Here is a 17082-nt window from a genome sequence, read left to right as displayed (position 1 = left end):
AAAACAAAGCCAACCACCTGAGAGTCAGAAGTTTCTCATAATATTAAAAACCATTTAAAATAAAGTCATTACATTTTTTAGTAAAACTTATCCTTCCTTGAAACAGAAATGTGAAATTAAAACATGATTTTTAAAAAATCATGAGCCCTAATACTAGGGGGCTGCGTGTTGAATGCTTCCTCCGAAAGTTCGGGCCAAGCCCACAGCCGCAGGGTCTGCCAGCTGCGGGCTCAGCACCTCGAGGCTAGCTCCTGTCAAACAGGACAAATCCATGTTGCTCTTCTTCGGGGGTGAGTGGGGAAGCGGGGGGAGGGCCGGGGTCAGGTCTTGTTTCCTCGGTGAGCAGCGATTCAGTCGTCGTAGTAATAATCTAACTTTGTGAACACGGTTTTGCAGCCTTTATCAGAGAAAATTCTCTCCTCTTTGGGGAAAAATGTCATCTCCTCGGCTACTCTGGTGACAATGTCCTCATCAATTTCATAGCCTCGGGCCTGCATCTCCACGCGGATGCACATCTTCAGGTGTTTGTATTCCAGGGGGAGGAAGGGAACAAAATAGTCGATGAGATTTCGGTCAATTAAGCTGCTGTGCCAGAAGCCACCTGGGAGAAGAAAAAAAAGGTGCCATGGGCCATAGTCCAGATGCGCCACCCTGCCGCCCTGCCAGCACGCATCTCCGGAGCCGACTCCGTGCCAGGCCCAGTGGAAGTCGGATCTGGTGAGGAGGGCCGGCCACCAGGGAGGTGTCAGCCAACAAAGGGGACCACTCCCAACACCGGGCGGTGGGAGGCCTCAGATGCCACTGCGGTCTGAGGTGGGAAGAGGCCCCCCCCAGTAGGGGAGCAACTTGGGGACCAAAGCTAGAACCTGCAGAGTACCTATGACACACACTGTTAGGGTCCAAAGGCATGCACTTCGCCACATGCTCCCCCAGGAGGAGGGCTGGCACCCAGGCCCCCTCCTCTGGGACCACACAGCACCCTGGGGGTCACTCCCTGGCACCTCTTCACATGAACTGTTTTCCTTTCCTTCTGCTTCCCCGGCCTCGGCTCCAGCAAGCTCCTGAACGCCTGGCCCCACCTGCCCGATCCCCGGTGTCCCACATACCACCCAGCAACTCTATGACACCAGCTGGCGCCCTCCCTGTGCAGCCAGTTCTGACGCCCCCCTCCCCGCCCCGGACAGCAGCAGACTCCACAAGGGGGGAGTCCCCGAGATGGTGCCCTCTTCAGACACCAGCCATGTGTCCACCCATCACTGGTGCTTTGAACTGAGCAGCTACGATCAGAGGTTCCAGCAGCTCCTCCAGGGGTCTGATGATTTGCCAGAGCCGCTCACCAAATTCCAGGGAACATGGGCCTCCCCCGGTGGCGCAGCGGTTGAGCACTGGGCTGTGAGGCTGCCTGCAGCCTCTGCAGTGCTGGTTCAATCCCTGGCCACCGGCGAGGGTCCCACATGGCGCGCAGACCCCTCCTGCCGCCCGCTGCTCCCCTCAGCAGTGTATTTCGGTCCATCTGCCTGTTCTGTTCCCCGCTCTGGCTCTGGTGAATTCTCTCACCCTCCCGTGCTTCTGACTGTACCCAGTGCTTGTATAAAATAAATTAATTAATTAAAAAAACAAATTCCAGGGAACATTCTGCTCACTGGGTTACTGGCTTCTCAGAAAGGATGAAGGTCGGGAGAAGACGCAGAGGGCAAGGTATAGGGAAGGGCTCAGCTTCGTTGCCCTTTCCAGGCACCGCTCTCCCCGGGGTGCTCCAAACCCCATACACCGGGGCTTCTGTCTCATCACGTTGCCCGGCCCATCACTTCACCCAGTGGTGCTGATGCAGCCTGCACCCCTCCCCTTCCCCGGGGGCCTGGCGCTCCAGTCACAGGGTGGGTGGCTCCAGTGTCCAGCCTCCATCCCCAGGCGGGGCCAGAGCTCACTCCACTCAGTAGGGCCAGGTGTGGTTGGAAGGGGTTTGTTATGAATGTCAAGACAGTTTAAGGCCCGATCGCTGGATTTTCTAGGAGTTTTAGGAGTCCTGAGCCAGGAAGGGGGATGGGCCAAGTAGCTGCTATTCCCAGTCAAAACGTCACGCTGCATTTATGCTTCTCTTTCCCAGCAGGATTTATACACACCTGGTGCTCCTTAAATACCTGCTCAAGGAGTGGCTAGAGCTGAGCCGTCTGCCCGAGGTCCAGCTGGCCAGGCTCATCCACTTTGAAGCTCGCCTGGCATCTCCCATCACCTCCCAGATGTGGGTGCGAGGCGACGGGGTTCATATTTGAGGGGGGTGTCAAAACAGGACGAGATCACAGATGGTGGAGCACTGGCCCGCCCCAGCAGTGTTCCAGTGGCACCAGCGTGACGCCCCATGGATTTCTTGGTGAGTGTCCCTCTAGGACACCTTTTGTTTTGTTGAACCCGAGGAGGAGGAGGAGGAGGAGTTTGCAGTGACCTGCCCAGCCCACAGGTCTCACGCCGTGAGTCAGTCTCCTGCGGGGTGGCTTCCACCCCCGAGGGTTCAAGGTCAAAGGTGTGTGCGTGAGTTCAGAGGAAAAGCAGTGATCTTGGCACTTACAAGTCCAGGCTCTGGAGCCAGGGACTCCCGGCTGGCCGTGTGGCCTTGGGCGAGCAGCTGTTCTCCCCGAGCCTGCTTCCTCAGCTGAAAGATGGAGACTGTGGTAGCTGCTTCTCCACCGGGTTATGGGGGTGGTCAGAGGAAATGGACAGGCAGGGTATGCCGAGGGTGCTAGGGACGGAACAAGGGCCCAGCCATCGTCTGGCGGTTGCGGTCAGTACAGAGCCAGAGTTCTGGGGAACCCATAGGAAGGGGCCCTGTGGGCACCTCGTCCTTTGGGAGCACCCAAAGGCACCTTCCTCATCCACCTGCTGTTTTTCTTCTACAGAGAACAATAATTTCACTAAAGGAGATAGGCAACTAATTTTCAACGATAACAATGCCCCCCTTCCTTTAAAGAGCTCCTCTCACACTGGTCTTAACACAGGTCCCCTCAGTTTCAGACTCCGCAGGCCCAGGGATGGGGCTGAGCATCTGCATTTCTAACCAGCACCCCGGAGATGGAGACGTCAAGGCTTTAAAACCTAGGAACCTGGGCATGTGGGGCACCCCAAACTCAGTGGAGAAGAACAGTCTGGCCCAGCAAGCCAGCACCACAGCACCGGCAGCCCCAGCCCAAGGCCTCTGGGGTGCATGTCTGGTCAGTACCCCCAGGGAGCTAAGCCCAAGCACCACAGCTGCTGGCTGGTGGGGGTGCCGAGAGCCAGCAGCCCCCCACTGGTTTCACGCTGGGTGCGTCTAGGCGCGGCTAATGGCGGGGAGCGGGGATGACGGAAAAGCAGCCGGGCGGGCAGCCCACTCACTGTTCTTGTTGTTGAAGACCGACACGGACAAGGCGTGCTCCATGTCCTTGAGCTTGATTTCTTCCCTCTGTTTTCCCCTTCTCCAGAAATCTAAAGCCACATCTGTGATCCTTTCTGCTCCCGCATTGCTGCAAAACAATTCCAGTGAAGCAGGGCTGGGCTTCCCCGAGGCCCACGGGCTCAGGCCCAGTGCTGTGCTGCGCGGCGCCGGCCGGGCCTTACCTGAGGAAGATGAAGATGGCTCTCTGGTAGGAGATGCGGTCCACCAGCTCGTAGTAGTCGAGGAAAGGCTTGATGGCGTCAATGAGGCCGGCGTGCATCTTGTCCATTTCATCGAATATGAAGATGGACCTCGCGCAGGCGCTCACATTGCCGCGGATCCACAGCTGTAACTGGTCCTGAATCACACGAGAAGCCGACACAGGCCCTCAGCGAGGGTGAGCAAGGCTGCCCGGCCAGCACAATCACCGCCACGGCGACGGCAGCTGCAGGTGAGGGCCTGGCAACGCTTTTGCTCCCACCGCCCTCGTCGTCGTTATGGGCGCTGGCATACCCACCTTCCAGAAGAGGAAACTGAGGCACAGACGGCTTCATCAACTTGCCCAAAATTACAAAATGAGCAGGTAGCAGAGCTGCGGTTGGAAGCCCACCCTGCGTGGTTCCAAGCCTGCCCGACTCTGACTAGGGTTCCTGTGCGGTTACGTCGCCTGAGGTGGGTCCTCTATCATTACAGTGACCATGTGAGCATCCCAGGCTGCTAGCAGCCTTCCTGGAACTGGGCAGGGACCGGGTGACCTACTCAGCCATTCAGCCCTCAGGATGGCCTGGAGAAGTAGGGAAGGGGGGTACGAAGAAAGCCCCGAAACTGAACTCACACTCACACCAGCTTTGTGATGAGTGCCACTAGACAGACACCCTGAGCGAGGGCATCTTCAGGTCCTGCTCGAACACTAAGCAATCAAGGTAAGGAGGAGAGGCCCCTTAATCAGAACCAGGCCATGGCTCTAGGGCATGTTTTACAAATGTACCCCCCTAACCTGTTACCTGAGGAAAACTCTCTAAGTTACAATGTAGGCCTTGAGTTCTTCTGCTTTAGTTTCTGCCTGGCATGCTGATGCAGGTAACAATGTTCCAAGTGTGTGTATCTAATCTAAGCTGTCATTCTGCGCGCTGAGGGTGTGGACTCCTCTGTGGTAAGAGCAGGGACCCCCAGGGACCTGAAGTGTCCCACAAAGCCAGTCACTGTTTAAGCAAAGATGCTCTGGGCCCCTTCAGGCTCCCACAGCCAAGGTCTTCACACTCTGCTACCCCAGAGTACAGGCGTAACCGAGAACACCTAGTGAGCACGCGCCACGGCTGGACCCAGTGTTGAGCACGAGGTACACCTTAGCGTGCCCTCCCCAAGCCCTGAGGCAGCAGTTAGCTCCTGCTCTGCAGGGGAGGGCCCTGAGGCACAGAGGTTAGCCCTGTGTCACAGCTGTGAAGGAGTGGAGCTGGGATGCAAAGTAGGATGACCGGTTTGTTTGGAACTTTCTCAGTTTTAGGACTAAAGCCTGAATACTGGTGACCCTGACAGGCACCCAAGCAGAAGGGGAAAATGCATTCACACGGATGAGGCTAAATACCTGACCATTCTGCCAGTTTGCAGGCTTGTGAGAGATTTAGGAGGCAATGGTTGACCTTTATAGCCCGCTCGTTGTCAGGCACACTCGCTACCTGACAGACACAGCTCCTTGAATTCTCAGAGCCACCATATTAGATGAAGAACGTGAATCCCAGAGAGGTCAGGCGACTTCCCCAAGATCACACAGCGGGGAGGTGGTCCGCTGCCCCCAAGGCCCAGGCTGTTAATCAGTGGGTTAAACTGTAAGGTTTGTGATACTCAGTTAAAGACACACCTCTCTGGAAATGCTTCCTCTTGTACAAACTGCACTGGCCCTGCTCATGTCCATCTCAGAATCCCTGTGGCCCCACTTGCTGACTGTCACCCTGAGCCTGTTTTCAGACAACACCACAAACCTGTACAAGTGTAACTGCTTCTGGTCTCACACCCCGGGTGCCTTTCACACCTTTCTAAGGAGGAACAGACCCCGGAAGCCTTCTTCAGGGCTCACGCATTTCAACATGGCCTACCCAAATCCCACAGCACCACAAAGGAAGCCCGCACCCCGGTCACCCAGGAAGGATTCCCAGACGCTGCCCTTGCCTTATACAGGGTGATGTTGGAGGCGTGCGGAAAGTGCAGCGTGGCCACAAACAGGTGGACGTAGTCACTGTTCAGGCCCCCCTCATAAATGTTCTCTGCGATGATCTTGCTGACAAAATTTTTGCCGGTGCCCGTCCACCCGTGCAGGGAGAGGGTGAGGGGTTTCTTGGGCTTCGGGTTGCTTATGAAGCCGGACACGGCATTTAAGATGACTTTCTTGGCGAGGTGCTGTCCGAACAGCTTGCCGTCCAGATCCTTCTGCAGCGCTGGGGAAATAACAGAACCAGTCAGGCGGGGGTGGGGGCCCGGGGCGCACCCGGCAACACCCCCCGAGGCCGCAGGTTGGTGTGAGAGGCGGCCGAGCGCGGGCGCCGCCGGGGAAAGGCTGCGGCGGGTCAGGGAGGCGCCGGCCGGGCCGCGAAGGCGGGCGCGGGAGGCCACCGCCGGCGGGCGAGCCCCGGGCCCGGCTCCTTCCTGCCGAGGGGCCGCGGCCAACTCTGCCAGCTGAGCTCGGGCCTCCGAGCACAGTCCGCGCGGTGGGCGGGGGTGGCCGGGGCAGGCCCCACGGCGCCCCCGCCGCCGCTCGCGTGCGATGCAGCCCGCGGGCTCGGGCCCCCGCCCCGGCTCCCGCCCCGTCCTACCCGCCCGGCTGAGACTCTGCTTCTGGCTGCAGCACTCGGCGAAGAGGCAGTAGAGGCGCGGGTAGGAGATGTAGCCGGTGAGGACGCCAGCCAGGGCCAGCCCCAGGCTGATGGGCTCCACCGCCCGCACCGCCCACGGCGCCAGCAGCAGCAGGCCCAGCGCCGCCCGGCCCAGCTTCATGCCCGGAGCCGCGCCGCGCCGCGCCTGCTCGCGCCGCCGGCCGCCCGCGGGACGCCCGCCGCGCTTCCGCTTCCGCCCTCTGCGGCCGCCATCTTCGGGCGGGGAACCGCCTCCTGAAGCCGGCCGCCGCCATCTTTGGGAGGGGCAGGGCCCTTCCGGGTTCCGCTTTACGGCAAAACAGAGACGACGCAGGGGGACCCGCGGCCACCGCCTCGCGCAGGCGCGCGGGCTCCCCGTTAACTGGGTCACCTGTGGGTAGAGCACGGCTGGCTGAGTTTATTCAGGTTCCCTTAGTTTTTTTGTTTTAAATTTTTTAAAAGATTTATTTTTATTTATTTATTTATACAAGCACTGGGCACAGTCAGAAGCGCGGGAGGGTGAGAGAATTCACCAGAGCCAGAGCGGGGAGCAGAGCAGGCAGAAGGACCGAAGTACACTGCTGAGGGGAGCAGCGGGCGGCAGGAGAGGTCTGCGCGCCATGCGGGACCCTCCTCCGGTGGCCGGGGAGCAGCCGGGGATCGAACCGGCGCTGCAGAGGCCGCGGGCAGCTTCGCAACCCAGCGCTCAACCGCTGCGCCACCGGGGAGGCCCAGTTTTTTGGTTTTTTAACCTTTTTATGAGGCAGGATCCCATCCAAGATGCCACGTTGTCCTTGTTGCGTCTGCACGTGCTCCTCTCGTGCTCCTCTCGGATGGAAGTTTCGCGAGCTTTCCGCGCGTTTCCTGACCGTGACAGTTTGCGGGAGTTTTGAGCAAATCTTTTGTAATATCCCCCACTATTGGAATTTGTTGTGATTCTCAAGACTGGACCGTGGCCTTGGGTTTGGGGGAGGAGCAGAGGTAACGAACAACGTGCCAGCTTTGTAACCTATCAGGGGTACAGACTGTTTGCTTTATGACCTCTGGTGTTGACCTTCGGGTTTCTCCACTGACACCCCACTCCCAGCCCCCCTGTTTGAAAAGTCATGAACAGCGCACACGCAGGGGCTAGGGAGTTAGGCTCCCCGCTTGAGGGCAGAATAGCTACGCACATCATTGGGGGGAATTCTGCGCGGGTAATTAGTCTTTTCTCCCCCATTTACTTAACTTATCCTGTTGTTTGTAACAATATGGATCCCTGGATATTTATATTATGCTGTGGGTTGCCATCCAGTACTAATTTTGTTAAATTTGTTTCACCTTTGGTTATTGGAGCTGTCAGTTGGCTCCTCTGCTCCTTTGACTGAACATCCCCACCAAGAGTGCATTTTGTCGTCCCTTTCACATATCCCGACCAAGGGTTTTGTTTTTTTTTTTTTTTAAGCATTTCCTTACTTTCCAGCACTCCATGATGTTCCAGGTCCATCATAAGTATTTCCTCTTCCATTTCTAGAATCAGCAATTTCAATGGACCAGGTTCATTTTATGGGAGAACAGGATTAGAGCTGGGTATGCTCCTTATTCATGTGGTATCAGTTCTTTTAAACCCTCTCACTTGAAAAAGAATTGTGTAGACCAACCCCTGTGTGTGTGTGTATATATAGATATATATATACACATATTCTTAAATATTTCTAAACATAATCACCTGTACCTCTGTGAAGCTAAAGCATGAATTCTTACTAACATCTATCTACCCTACTACATGGGTAACGTGTGCCTTCTCCCATGCTTTAGAAATTCCCACTCACTGGGAGCCAGTGAGAGAGCTGGCTCCCACCCTCTGGTGGCCACTTTTATGTATTACTATTTTTTGAAGATTTATTTTTATTTGTGTATACAAGAACTGAGGTGTAGGCCAGGGGTGCAGGGGATAAGAGGATTCATCATAGAGTGGGGGGCAGAACAGGCAGATCTACTGAAATACACTGCTGAGGGGAGCAGCTGGCAAGACAAGGAGAGGTCTGCTGCGCCATGTGGGTCAGCTCCCTGGTTAGGGATCGAACTCTTGCTGCAGTGGCTGGCAATAGCTTGATAGTGCTGAGAGTTCAACCACTGCGCCATCAGGGAGGCCCTGGTGGCCACTTTTATACCCTCTCCACTAATGGAAACTCTGGCAAGCAGCAACTGCAGCATCCACTTATTTGCCCACCCATCACCTAGTCGAGTGCCCGTGTCCGGGAATGAGCTAAATCCTAAGTGTTCACATTGGTTGTCTGCACACTGTGGGCAACCGAAACATGCCTGTTGAAATATTTTTCAGTTTCAATTTTTTCATGTTGTATCCAAAATAAAAATATTGAACACCATTTTTAAGTCAAATAATACCACATATCATCTCTAATGCTCACAAAGTTGGAGGTAGGGGTTACCTACCCATCCATTCATATTTTCATGGCCTGCCCATGTGTTTGGTTAAGGACTAAACCTGGGGATTCAAAGAAAAAAAATGAGGTACACCCGACTCCCCCCGTAACTGACTCTGCATTCTCACTGGGGGTGGGGAGCTTACATTTTACAGAATAGAAAACAGTCAGAGGGAAGGGGTTTTGTCCAAGGACATACTAGTCAACTATGAGCAGGGTTCGGATCTGACTCCAGACCCAAACCTCTCTAACCTCAATGCCTACTTTGACTGAGCCCAGAAGCCAACCCGCCTGTTTACTCCTCGTCCCAACTCATTTAAATACCTCAGGAAAAATGGCAGTGCACGTGACAATGTACTTGGCAGCCGGCAGACTCTCTCAGAACTGCCCAGCCCCCAGGCTCTGAACATACTACCCTGGGTTGGTGTGAAGACACACAATACAAACAAGAAGGTTGGAGTCATTTTGTATTTAATTAAGTGCTGAAAGTGCAAGAAATTGTTTTTCTTTCTTGATGAAAAGAAACGGGTAACTTTGCAAAAGTCAGAAGATACTCATCTCCCTTTGATCCCACCCTGGACGTTTCTGCCTCAGGTGGGCCAATCGCAGATAGTGAAGGATGCATCTCCGAACCCCATGGCGGGTACTGGAAGGCAGACAACGTGGTTGCGTATACATTAATAAAAGCACACTCTGCAGGGCCTCATCCCACCCTGGACACACAGCTGTTTTCTCCTGACCCAGAGCAAATACTGAGAAAGTCAACATACTTATAGACAAGGTTTAATAAGGCTCACAAGAATAGACTTTACCTCCAAATAGGAAAAGGACACGTTGCTTTGTTTCAAAAGGTTACAAATTCAGTGCCTGAAAAAATCCAGCAGGTAAGCAGCAGAACTAACAGAGTCTGTTTGTGGAAACATCTGCTAGCAAATGAGCAGGCTTCAGTCCAGGAAGCCTCTGAAGGGGGTGGGGGTGGGCAAGGCGGCGCTCTCCACATCCCTCTAGCACTGTTCCCCCAGCACCCCCTCCCCCCAAGTCCCTCTCAGTACCGCCTGTTCATCTTCTTGAACTTCTCATAGTGATAGTCATCCGTGGCCTTCTCGTTAGCGGGACGCTTGCGGTTGGGCGGGGACCCTGAGAAAGACAGGAACAGCGCTGTTTGCCAAGCTCGAGGCCACCGGCAGGCAGTTCCCCCCGCCAGCCTTATCCCCCCCACCACCCCGGGCCTTTGTTACTGGATGGAGTGAAATAAATACGTGGTAGAGGCAGGTGCCAATCAAAATGTGCTGCCCCATGAACAGCAGTTCCCGCGAGCTTGGCCATGTGCCAGGCTCGGTGCTCGGTTTTCCTAGACGTGGCTTCCTTTAAACCTCCTCCTGGAAGGGCCGTGTTACCATCCCTGCTCGGAGGTTAGGGGACTTGCTCAGGGTCACCCAGAAAGCAAAGGTAGGTGGACAGTTGAACCCAAGTCCGGTTTCGCCAAAGCCCTTGATTTGCTCCGTGTTAATAACCCGAACCTCTTCGGGAATCGGAGACTACGTGACCAAGATATTGCAGAAAATAATTTCTCAAGTAAAAAGGAAGACACAGCACCTGGCTGGGCTTTTCGAACCTCAGCAGATTTAACATTTCCTGAGACTCATGCCACTGGTGTCGAAAAATATGACCCCACCGGGGCCGCTGGGCATGTGGGGAAGGGGAGCTGCTGTGGCTGCTGCTGGCGGAGAGCAAACTGGCATCCTGCTCTTGAGGCCCATCTGGCCTCAAGATGTAGCCCCAGGACACAACAGTCTAGACTGACCACCTGAACACTTGGCTAAGACAGGGCGGAACGGGACAGAAGCAGAGGGGAAGGTGTGTTGACAGCGTCCATCTGGCCGACGGAGCAGGAAGTGGCCGCTGAAAAAGCCTGTCTTCACCAGCAGGGCCTGGCGGGACGCTCTGGTAAGAAGCGGAGCTCCTACTAAACCTGGACACACCACATACGGGTATCTCACATAGGCAAACATTAAAGGAAAGCCTGGCAGGTCGCACGTAAACCATTAAGAGAGGTTGTCTTCAGGAGGTGAAAGCACAAGGAGCTTTCCAGTTACTTTTGCTCAGTGACTCTCCGGGGCTTTAGTCTCCGTGGTGCTTTGCAGCCCAGGGACGCCTCAGTGCACCAGAGGGAGGTTCGACTACGAGTCCCACTTTACAGATGCCGAAGCTGCTGCTTGGAAAGGGAAGGCCACGGTCCAGAGCAGGGACTGGCCGCCCAGCCTCTGAGGCCCTGGGTACTCACGCTCAGGCTCCGGCCTCTCTGTGTCACCCACTCGCAAGGGCCGGGCTTTGGGCTCTTCTTTGTTTCTCCGGATAGGGGCATTGAGCTCCTCATGATAAACTGGATAGGAGATAGGAGGGGAAGACAAGTCAGAGAGGAGGGGCGGGTGGGGTGCAGGCGGGGACAGGGCAACCCCGCGCAGCTTACATCGGTTGTGCTGCACATAATTCACCGCCATGTTAGTGGGCACGAAGGACGTCTCGCTGTCTTTCTTCTTGTTCTGCTGCTCCGCCAGCAGCCGGGCCTTGGCGTCCTCCGTGGAAATGATATTTTTTATTTTCGCACTAAGGGAGAAAGGCCCGCACGTCAGATGGCTCCCGTGTCCTCAGATGGAACCAAATGGCAAGGCCGGCAGACCACCACTGCGTGAAGCAATTGTGGCTCTGGGGCATGGCCCTAGTTTGCCGAGCTCCCGCACGGTCAGATTATCTTGGGGTGCTCAGGGCCATCAGGGACGCAGGAGTTACTCTCCTCCTGATCAAGTGGAAACTGAACCTCAGAGCAGTAAAGCAACTGCCTTGGCCCCAAAACTAGTCAGGCCAGAAAAGCATGGGAACCGGAAGCCTGGATTTTCTACTCAGTGATGACTCTGCTTGAGTTTCCTTCATGACAATCCCCTTTTAGAGCAAAGGTTTTGTAGTAAAATGAAGGGGGGAAGGGGAGGAGGGGGAACCTCCCACCCTGCTCCTTCCGGAGCAGAGCAGAAGGCTGCGGCACTTCTGCCCTCAGCAGCCAGGACCCCTAAGTGGCTCAACTTCTCTGACCAACCACCCCGGGAAACCCAGCCAGAGACAGTATCATTTAAATCCGTGGGTTTCCAAGGAGACAGGTAAGCATCCCCTTAACTTTTGCCCAGAAAGAGGGGGCTCATCTTCCTTCCCAGGGCCCCGAGAGGTGAAGTGTGCGAGGGGAGGCCCAGGGAACGTACTCGATGCCCAGGTCCACCTCTGGGATGCCGCTCAGCATCTGGTTAGAGAGCATCTCCTCTGTCTTCTTTGCCGAGGAGACGCGGATGTTTTCTGGAAGTTCGTAAAGACAGTCCTCTGCGTTCTTTGGCTTGACTTTCTGCTCCTCGTGGTCCACGATCCCCTTCCTCTTCTTTAGCTCTGTCTCGATGTACTTCATCCTGAAATGAGATACCCACAGGCCTCAGGAGGGCAGGCTGTGAAGCCGGTGGCCCCGGCGCTGGTTCTTAGCAAAAGGAGAACAAGAAAAAGAGCTCTTGAGTTTTTTTCATGAAGCTCAAAGTTTTCAACTAAAAGCTCCAGCCTTTATTGTGGGATTATGTGCTACGGTCCACCGGCGGCGCGTGTAAGGCTGTCTGGAGACAGAAAGATAGTGGCAGATGGGGGATGCTTGACACCCTTGATGGCAAAGAAGTGAGCCAAGTTCAGTGCTTATGCCTCCAGTGTCGGGGAGCTATCAGAACCTAGGACCCCAAGAACCACTCTTTTCAGGAACTTTTCAAGATTCTCAAACCTGGGAGATGTGGCGAGAGGGGTTCATTTTGACATCTTTGGATAGTTCTAGAAATGCCTTCTGCAACTAAATATCTTGGACTCCCTCTGGCTGAAGTCCACCCCCAGCTGGTCACAGGCAAATAGACCAACACCTACATGTCGGCGTCCTCGTCCCTGCGGTTGGTTTCTGCGGAAAAGGAAGTTCCCAGGTGGAGGTCTTCCTCTTCACTGATCCTAAACAGGGAAAATGTGAAGTCACAATTCAGTGAGGCCAGGTTTGATGTTACATGAACAAAACAAGTACCATCAAAAGCAAATATAATACCTCACTCACAGTCAGAGAGAAAGAAAAATATATATATGCACATATACAAAAGTTGAAAAAACTAAAAGTACAGGCAAGCTGTGTCCTCTTGAGATACTTTGGGAGGTGAGCAGATACTTTCATCTTTTTACTTTTCCATTGTTAGAGTGTATTATTTTCGTGACTGTATTTTTATGTTTTTCTTAAAAATGAAGAAAATGCCACGTGGGTTTGAAAGACAATAAACAATGTATGTTTACTTAAGGAGTCTACCCATGTCACTGTAAGCTAACATCTGAACAGATTTTGCTTTCTTTTGCTCTTAAATGACATGCTCATTACAAAGCACAAGGACACCAGAGGGTGTGGCATCACAGCTGCAGCCCCAGGCCCAGCTCACTGAGGCCGCACAGCCAGCAGGGGCTACCTGTGAATGAATGTCTCCCAGTGGCCTGCACTCACTTGTCTTTGCCCCTTTCCTTCAGTTTCTTCATGTCCACCATCCCGCCGGTTTTCATCTGGAAGGGATCATCCTGCCAAAGGCAAACATGGCTGAGAGGAAGCATCTCCATAACTGGCAGCAGAATTCTTTTTTTTTTTTTTAGAAAACTCAATCATCCACCTAAGGGCAGACACATTCTCCCACTGCCCAGGGAAGACCCACAACTCACCACTAGTGTGGTCTCTTCCTGTACCTTCTCTCCCACTAGCAGGGCCACCGCACTGAGCAAAACCAAAAAGGAAGAGAGAAATGGTATAATTCAGAGATGCACAAGGACCTTTAGGAAGTTTGTAGGTTGCAACACATGGTCAGAGTGACACTCAAGGGGTGGGCGCAGGTCAGGTGGAAAAGCCTACAGGAATAAAAGCAGGCTCCAAAAACATTTGAGGCCCTCGGGTGGGGGTGGGGGTGAAGCAAGTGGTATACCTCCCTATAAAATCATTCAGCATCATTTTGGTTTAGTTATCTCATTTTTCTTTTTTTAAAGATTTATTTATACAAGAACCGGGGTACAGGCCAGAGGCGCCGGAGGGTGAGAGGATTCACCAGAGACAGAGCGGGGAACAGAACAGGCAGACTGACAAACTACACTGCTGAGGGGAGCAGTGGGCGAGACAGGAGAGGTCTGCCGTGCCATGTGGGTTTCTGCCTGGGCCGGCCAGGATCGAACCCACACTGCAGAGGCTGCGGACAGCTTCACAGCGCAGCGCTCAACTGCCCGCCTCACTAGGGAGGCCCGTTAGCAATCTCATTTCTATGATTCTGCCTTCAAGGAAAATGAAGCTAAAGACAAATGTAGGTAAACATCTGGCGGCCTTATTTGATGGTGAAAATTTACAAGATAAGCAAACCATGAGACCGCATGGCTCAGGGGGTGTCCTGGTTAAACATGTTCGAGGCGCTGGCCCCGCTCCAGGAAGTGGGTGGCAGACAGCAGGTCAAGAGCTAGGGCTGAGGGTTATTTGTGATAGCAACCTGGGTGGGGTCATGTCTGTCATACTAGAATCCCCCTCCTCCAGGTACCACTCCCATATGCCCCCCGACCCGGCCCTATATGCCCCCTACCCACCTCACCCCATTGGGTCTCTTCCGTAAGTTCTGCACCTCTCGGGTTTCTTCCAGTTTTAATCTGAAAAACAGGCAGTGCACAGGCTGAGAGACTCTCCCAACTCAGAGGCAAAGGCCGCTTCCGTGAGCACCCCCACCCCATAGGCTACCGTGAGTCTAGACCCACCGGAAGTCAGATCTACTCTGCATCTGGGGACACCTCTCCCAGCTGCTTGGCCTTGGGCGGCTTAGAGTTTCTTCGTTCGAAGAAGAGAATTAACACCTGGCTCACAGCTAGTATGGTGTCCATGAGGCGCCAGGACAACAGTACCACCTTGCTAAGATTTCAATTCCATGTTTGTTTGTTTTTTAAGATTTACTTATTTATGCATACAACAGCTGGGGTATAGGACAGAGATGTGGGGGGTGAGAGGATTCACCAGAGACAGAGTGGGGAACAGAACAGACAGATGGACCCAAGGCACTGCTGAGGGGAGACAAGAGAGGTCTGCTGTGACATGTGGGTTGCTCCCTGGCCGGCTGAGGATTGAACTCACACTGCAGAGGCTGTGGACTGCTTCATAGTGTGGTGCTTAACCCCTTGCACCACCAGGGAGGCCCCTCAATTCCATGTTTTAAAGGCTCGATTTAGACAAAAGCGGTTTGTAGTTTGAACTTTACTTACTTTTATGTATTTTTTTAAATCAAGCTAGGTTCTTTTTTTAAAAAAGTTTTATTTATTTATGCATACTAGAACTGGGGTAGAGGCCAGAGGTGGGGGGGTGGGGGTAAATGTGAGAGGATTCACCGGAGACAGAGTGGGGAACAGAACAGGCAGACTGACTGAAATACACTGCTGAGGGGAGCAGCGGGAGAGACAGGAGAGGTCTGCTGCATCACATGGGTGAGCTCCCTGGTCCGGGATTGAACTTAGACAACAGGGCTGGTGATGGTTTGATAGCACTGAGAATTTAACCCCTGCGCCACCAGGGAGGCCCTCATATAATGTTTTTATTATTTTTTTTAATTTTATTTCATTTTTTTAATAGAGGCATGTTTTATTCATTTATTTATTTGTTTGTTTTGTTTATACAAGCACTGGGTACAGTCAGAAGCGCAGGAGGGTGAGAGAATTCACCAGAGCCAGAGTGGGGAGCAGAGCAGGCAGAAGGACCGAAGCACACTGCTGAGGGGAGCAGTGGGCGGCAGGAGAGGTCTGCGCGCCATGTGGGGCCCTCCTCCGGTGGCCGGGGAGCAGCCGGGGATCGAACCGGCCGCGGGCAGCTTCGCAACCCAACGCTCAACCGCCGCGCCACCAGGGAAGCCCCATATAATGTTTTTAAAAGTGCTATTGAGACTTAACAATATGAACATGTGCAAGATGGTGTCAGCTAAACTGTTGTACTGCTGAGTGGCTGTCAACAGAAACACAGTCACTGACACTATGTCAATGGCAGAAATGTCCATCACATTTTTTACTTGAAATACCAAGAACTTGTGAAGATTTATTGAGAGTGTCTGGGAAAGGTGACTCTGCTGATCTAAACAGCTCTCCAAACACACTTGAGACACTGGCCCCTGCCTTGTCAGCAGTGGTGCTAAACCACACAGCAGTCTGTGAAAGATCTTGAGACACTGCTCCAGCAGTTCACCGGGCACTCCTGCAGACAGCGGTGCTAGCGGTGCATGGGTCTCAGGAAAATAAGGGAAATCTGTTTCCTGCCCCAACAAAGCTACTCCTCCAAGGCACAGGGTCAAGATGTCAAACAGTCCCTCTAAGTAACAATTTTATCAGCTGGCCTTGCCTGCCAACACCGGGACGCCTTAGCCCTTGCAAGGAGACTGACTTTGCACCAGCACTGGACGTCAGTTCCTGGCTGGTTAAACCCACTCCTCCATCTCTATGAAAGGTACATTTCAACTACATAAGGCCTTTATTTCTTTCCTCTTCCCTGTGCCTGAACAATAGAGTAAATCATCCATACCTGGTTTGGAGTCTGTTCCTGCAGTAATGACTTATTAAGAAATAGTATCCTTTCCGCCACTGACCTGTGGGGCACTAGTACTATAACTTACAGATTCCACATAAGCCTGTGCTGAGATACCGGCAAAGACAATCTCATTCTCTGAGCTATAATTTTTGCTTCCCCTGCAAACAAAATAGTCCCCGAAATGGGCCTCTCTGCCCCGTGGACGCCTCGCTCCAAACTCACCGAACCTCCTCTGAATCTTGCTCATCTTCCTCCGATTCTGAGTCGGCCCGGCGCCGGCGAAAAGTCTTCCCGGTGACCGGCATAGTGGCGCCGGCCCCGCGGTCCAGCCGCTGAGCCGTGGACCCGGGTGCTTCCGGCGCGCGCCGCTGTCGTCAGAGCGCCGGCCCCGCCCGGCCCCGCCCCCAGCGCGCCCGGCCCCGCCCCCGCCAGCCCAGCGCGCCTGGCTACGCCCGGATCCGCGGCGTCGGCCTCTCGCGATTGGATGGCCGCGGGGGAGGGGGCGGGGCGCGGCCGGGCGGTCCCGCGACCCTGCGCCGCGCCGCGGAGGGCGCGCTGGGCTGACAGGCGGCGGCGGCGCGCTTGCGACAGCAGGTGAGTTCCGGGCCGCCGCCGGCTGCTCCAGGGGGCCGGGCCTCTCCGAGCCGAGGCGACCCAGCCCTGCTTCGGGCCCCGGGGCCCTGGCCCTGCCGGGCGCGCAGGACGCCGCGGCCAGGTGAGCGGGGCCCGGGACCCCAGGCCGCCCCGCCGCCCCGGGGAGTCCCCGAGGGCCCC

At 54.5% G+C, this 17082-nt stretch overlaps 2 protein-coding genes across 2 annotated transcripts; both read right to left on the bottom strand.

The window, feature by feature from the left end:
- Positions 1–350: 350 nt before the first annotated feature.
- TOR1A (torsin family 1 member A) lies at positions 351–6508 on the bottom strand (the record flags this gene model as incomplete). Its single annotated transcript, XM_084236369.1, has 5 exons — positions 6217–6508; positions 5576–5841; positions 3592–3767; positions 3370–3497; positions 351–601 (listed from the first exon to the last, which is right to left on the bottom strand). Exons 1-5 carry the CDS (start codon positions 6395–6397, stop codon positions 351–353), a joined length of 1002 nt encoding a protein of 333 aa, XP_084092495.1. The 5' UTR covers positions 6398–6508.
- Positions 6509–9726: 3218 nt separating this feature from the next.
- On the bottom strand, positions 9727–16628 carry LOC311174117 (splicing factor C9orf78; the record flags this gene model as incomplete). The annotated part of the gene is made up of 9 exons (XM_084238268.1): positions 16531–16628; positions 14340–14399; positions 13440–13491; positions 13231–13301; positions 12621–12698; positions 11933–12130; positions 11152–11288; positions 10966–11064; positions 9727–9818 (listed from the first exon to the last, which is right to left on the bottom strand). The coding sequence occupies exons 1-9, from the start codon at positions 16611–16613 to the stop codon at positions 9727–9729; spliced, it is 870 nt and encodes a 289-aa protein (XP_084094394.1). The 5' UTR covers positions 16614–16628.
- Positions 16629–17082: the final 454 nt, after the last annotated feature.

The sequence above is a fragment of the Talpa europaea genome (genome assembly GCF_964194135.1).
Source record: "Talpa europaea genome assembly, chromosome: 7".
Classification (NCBI taxonomy): Eukaryota; Metazoa; Chordata; class Mammalia; order Eulipotyphla; family Talpidae; genus Talpa; species Talpa europaea.
Note: the sequence above shows the minus strand (reverse complement) of the source record. Positions and strands in the feature narration are given on the sequence as shown.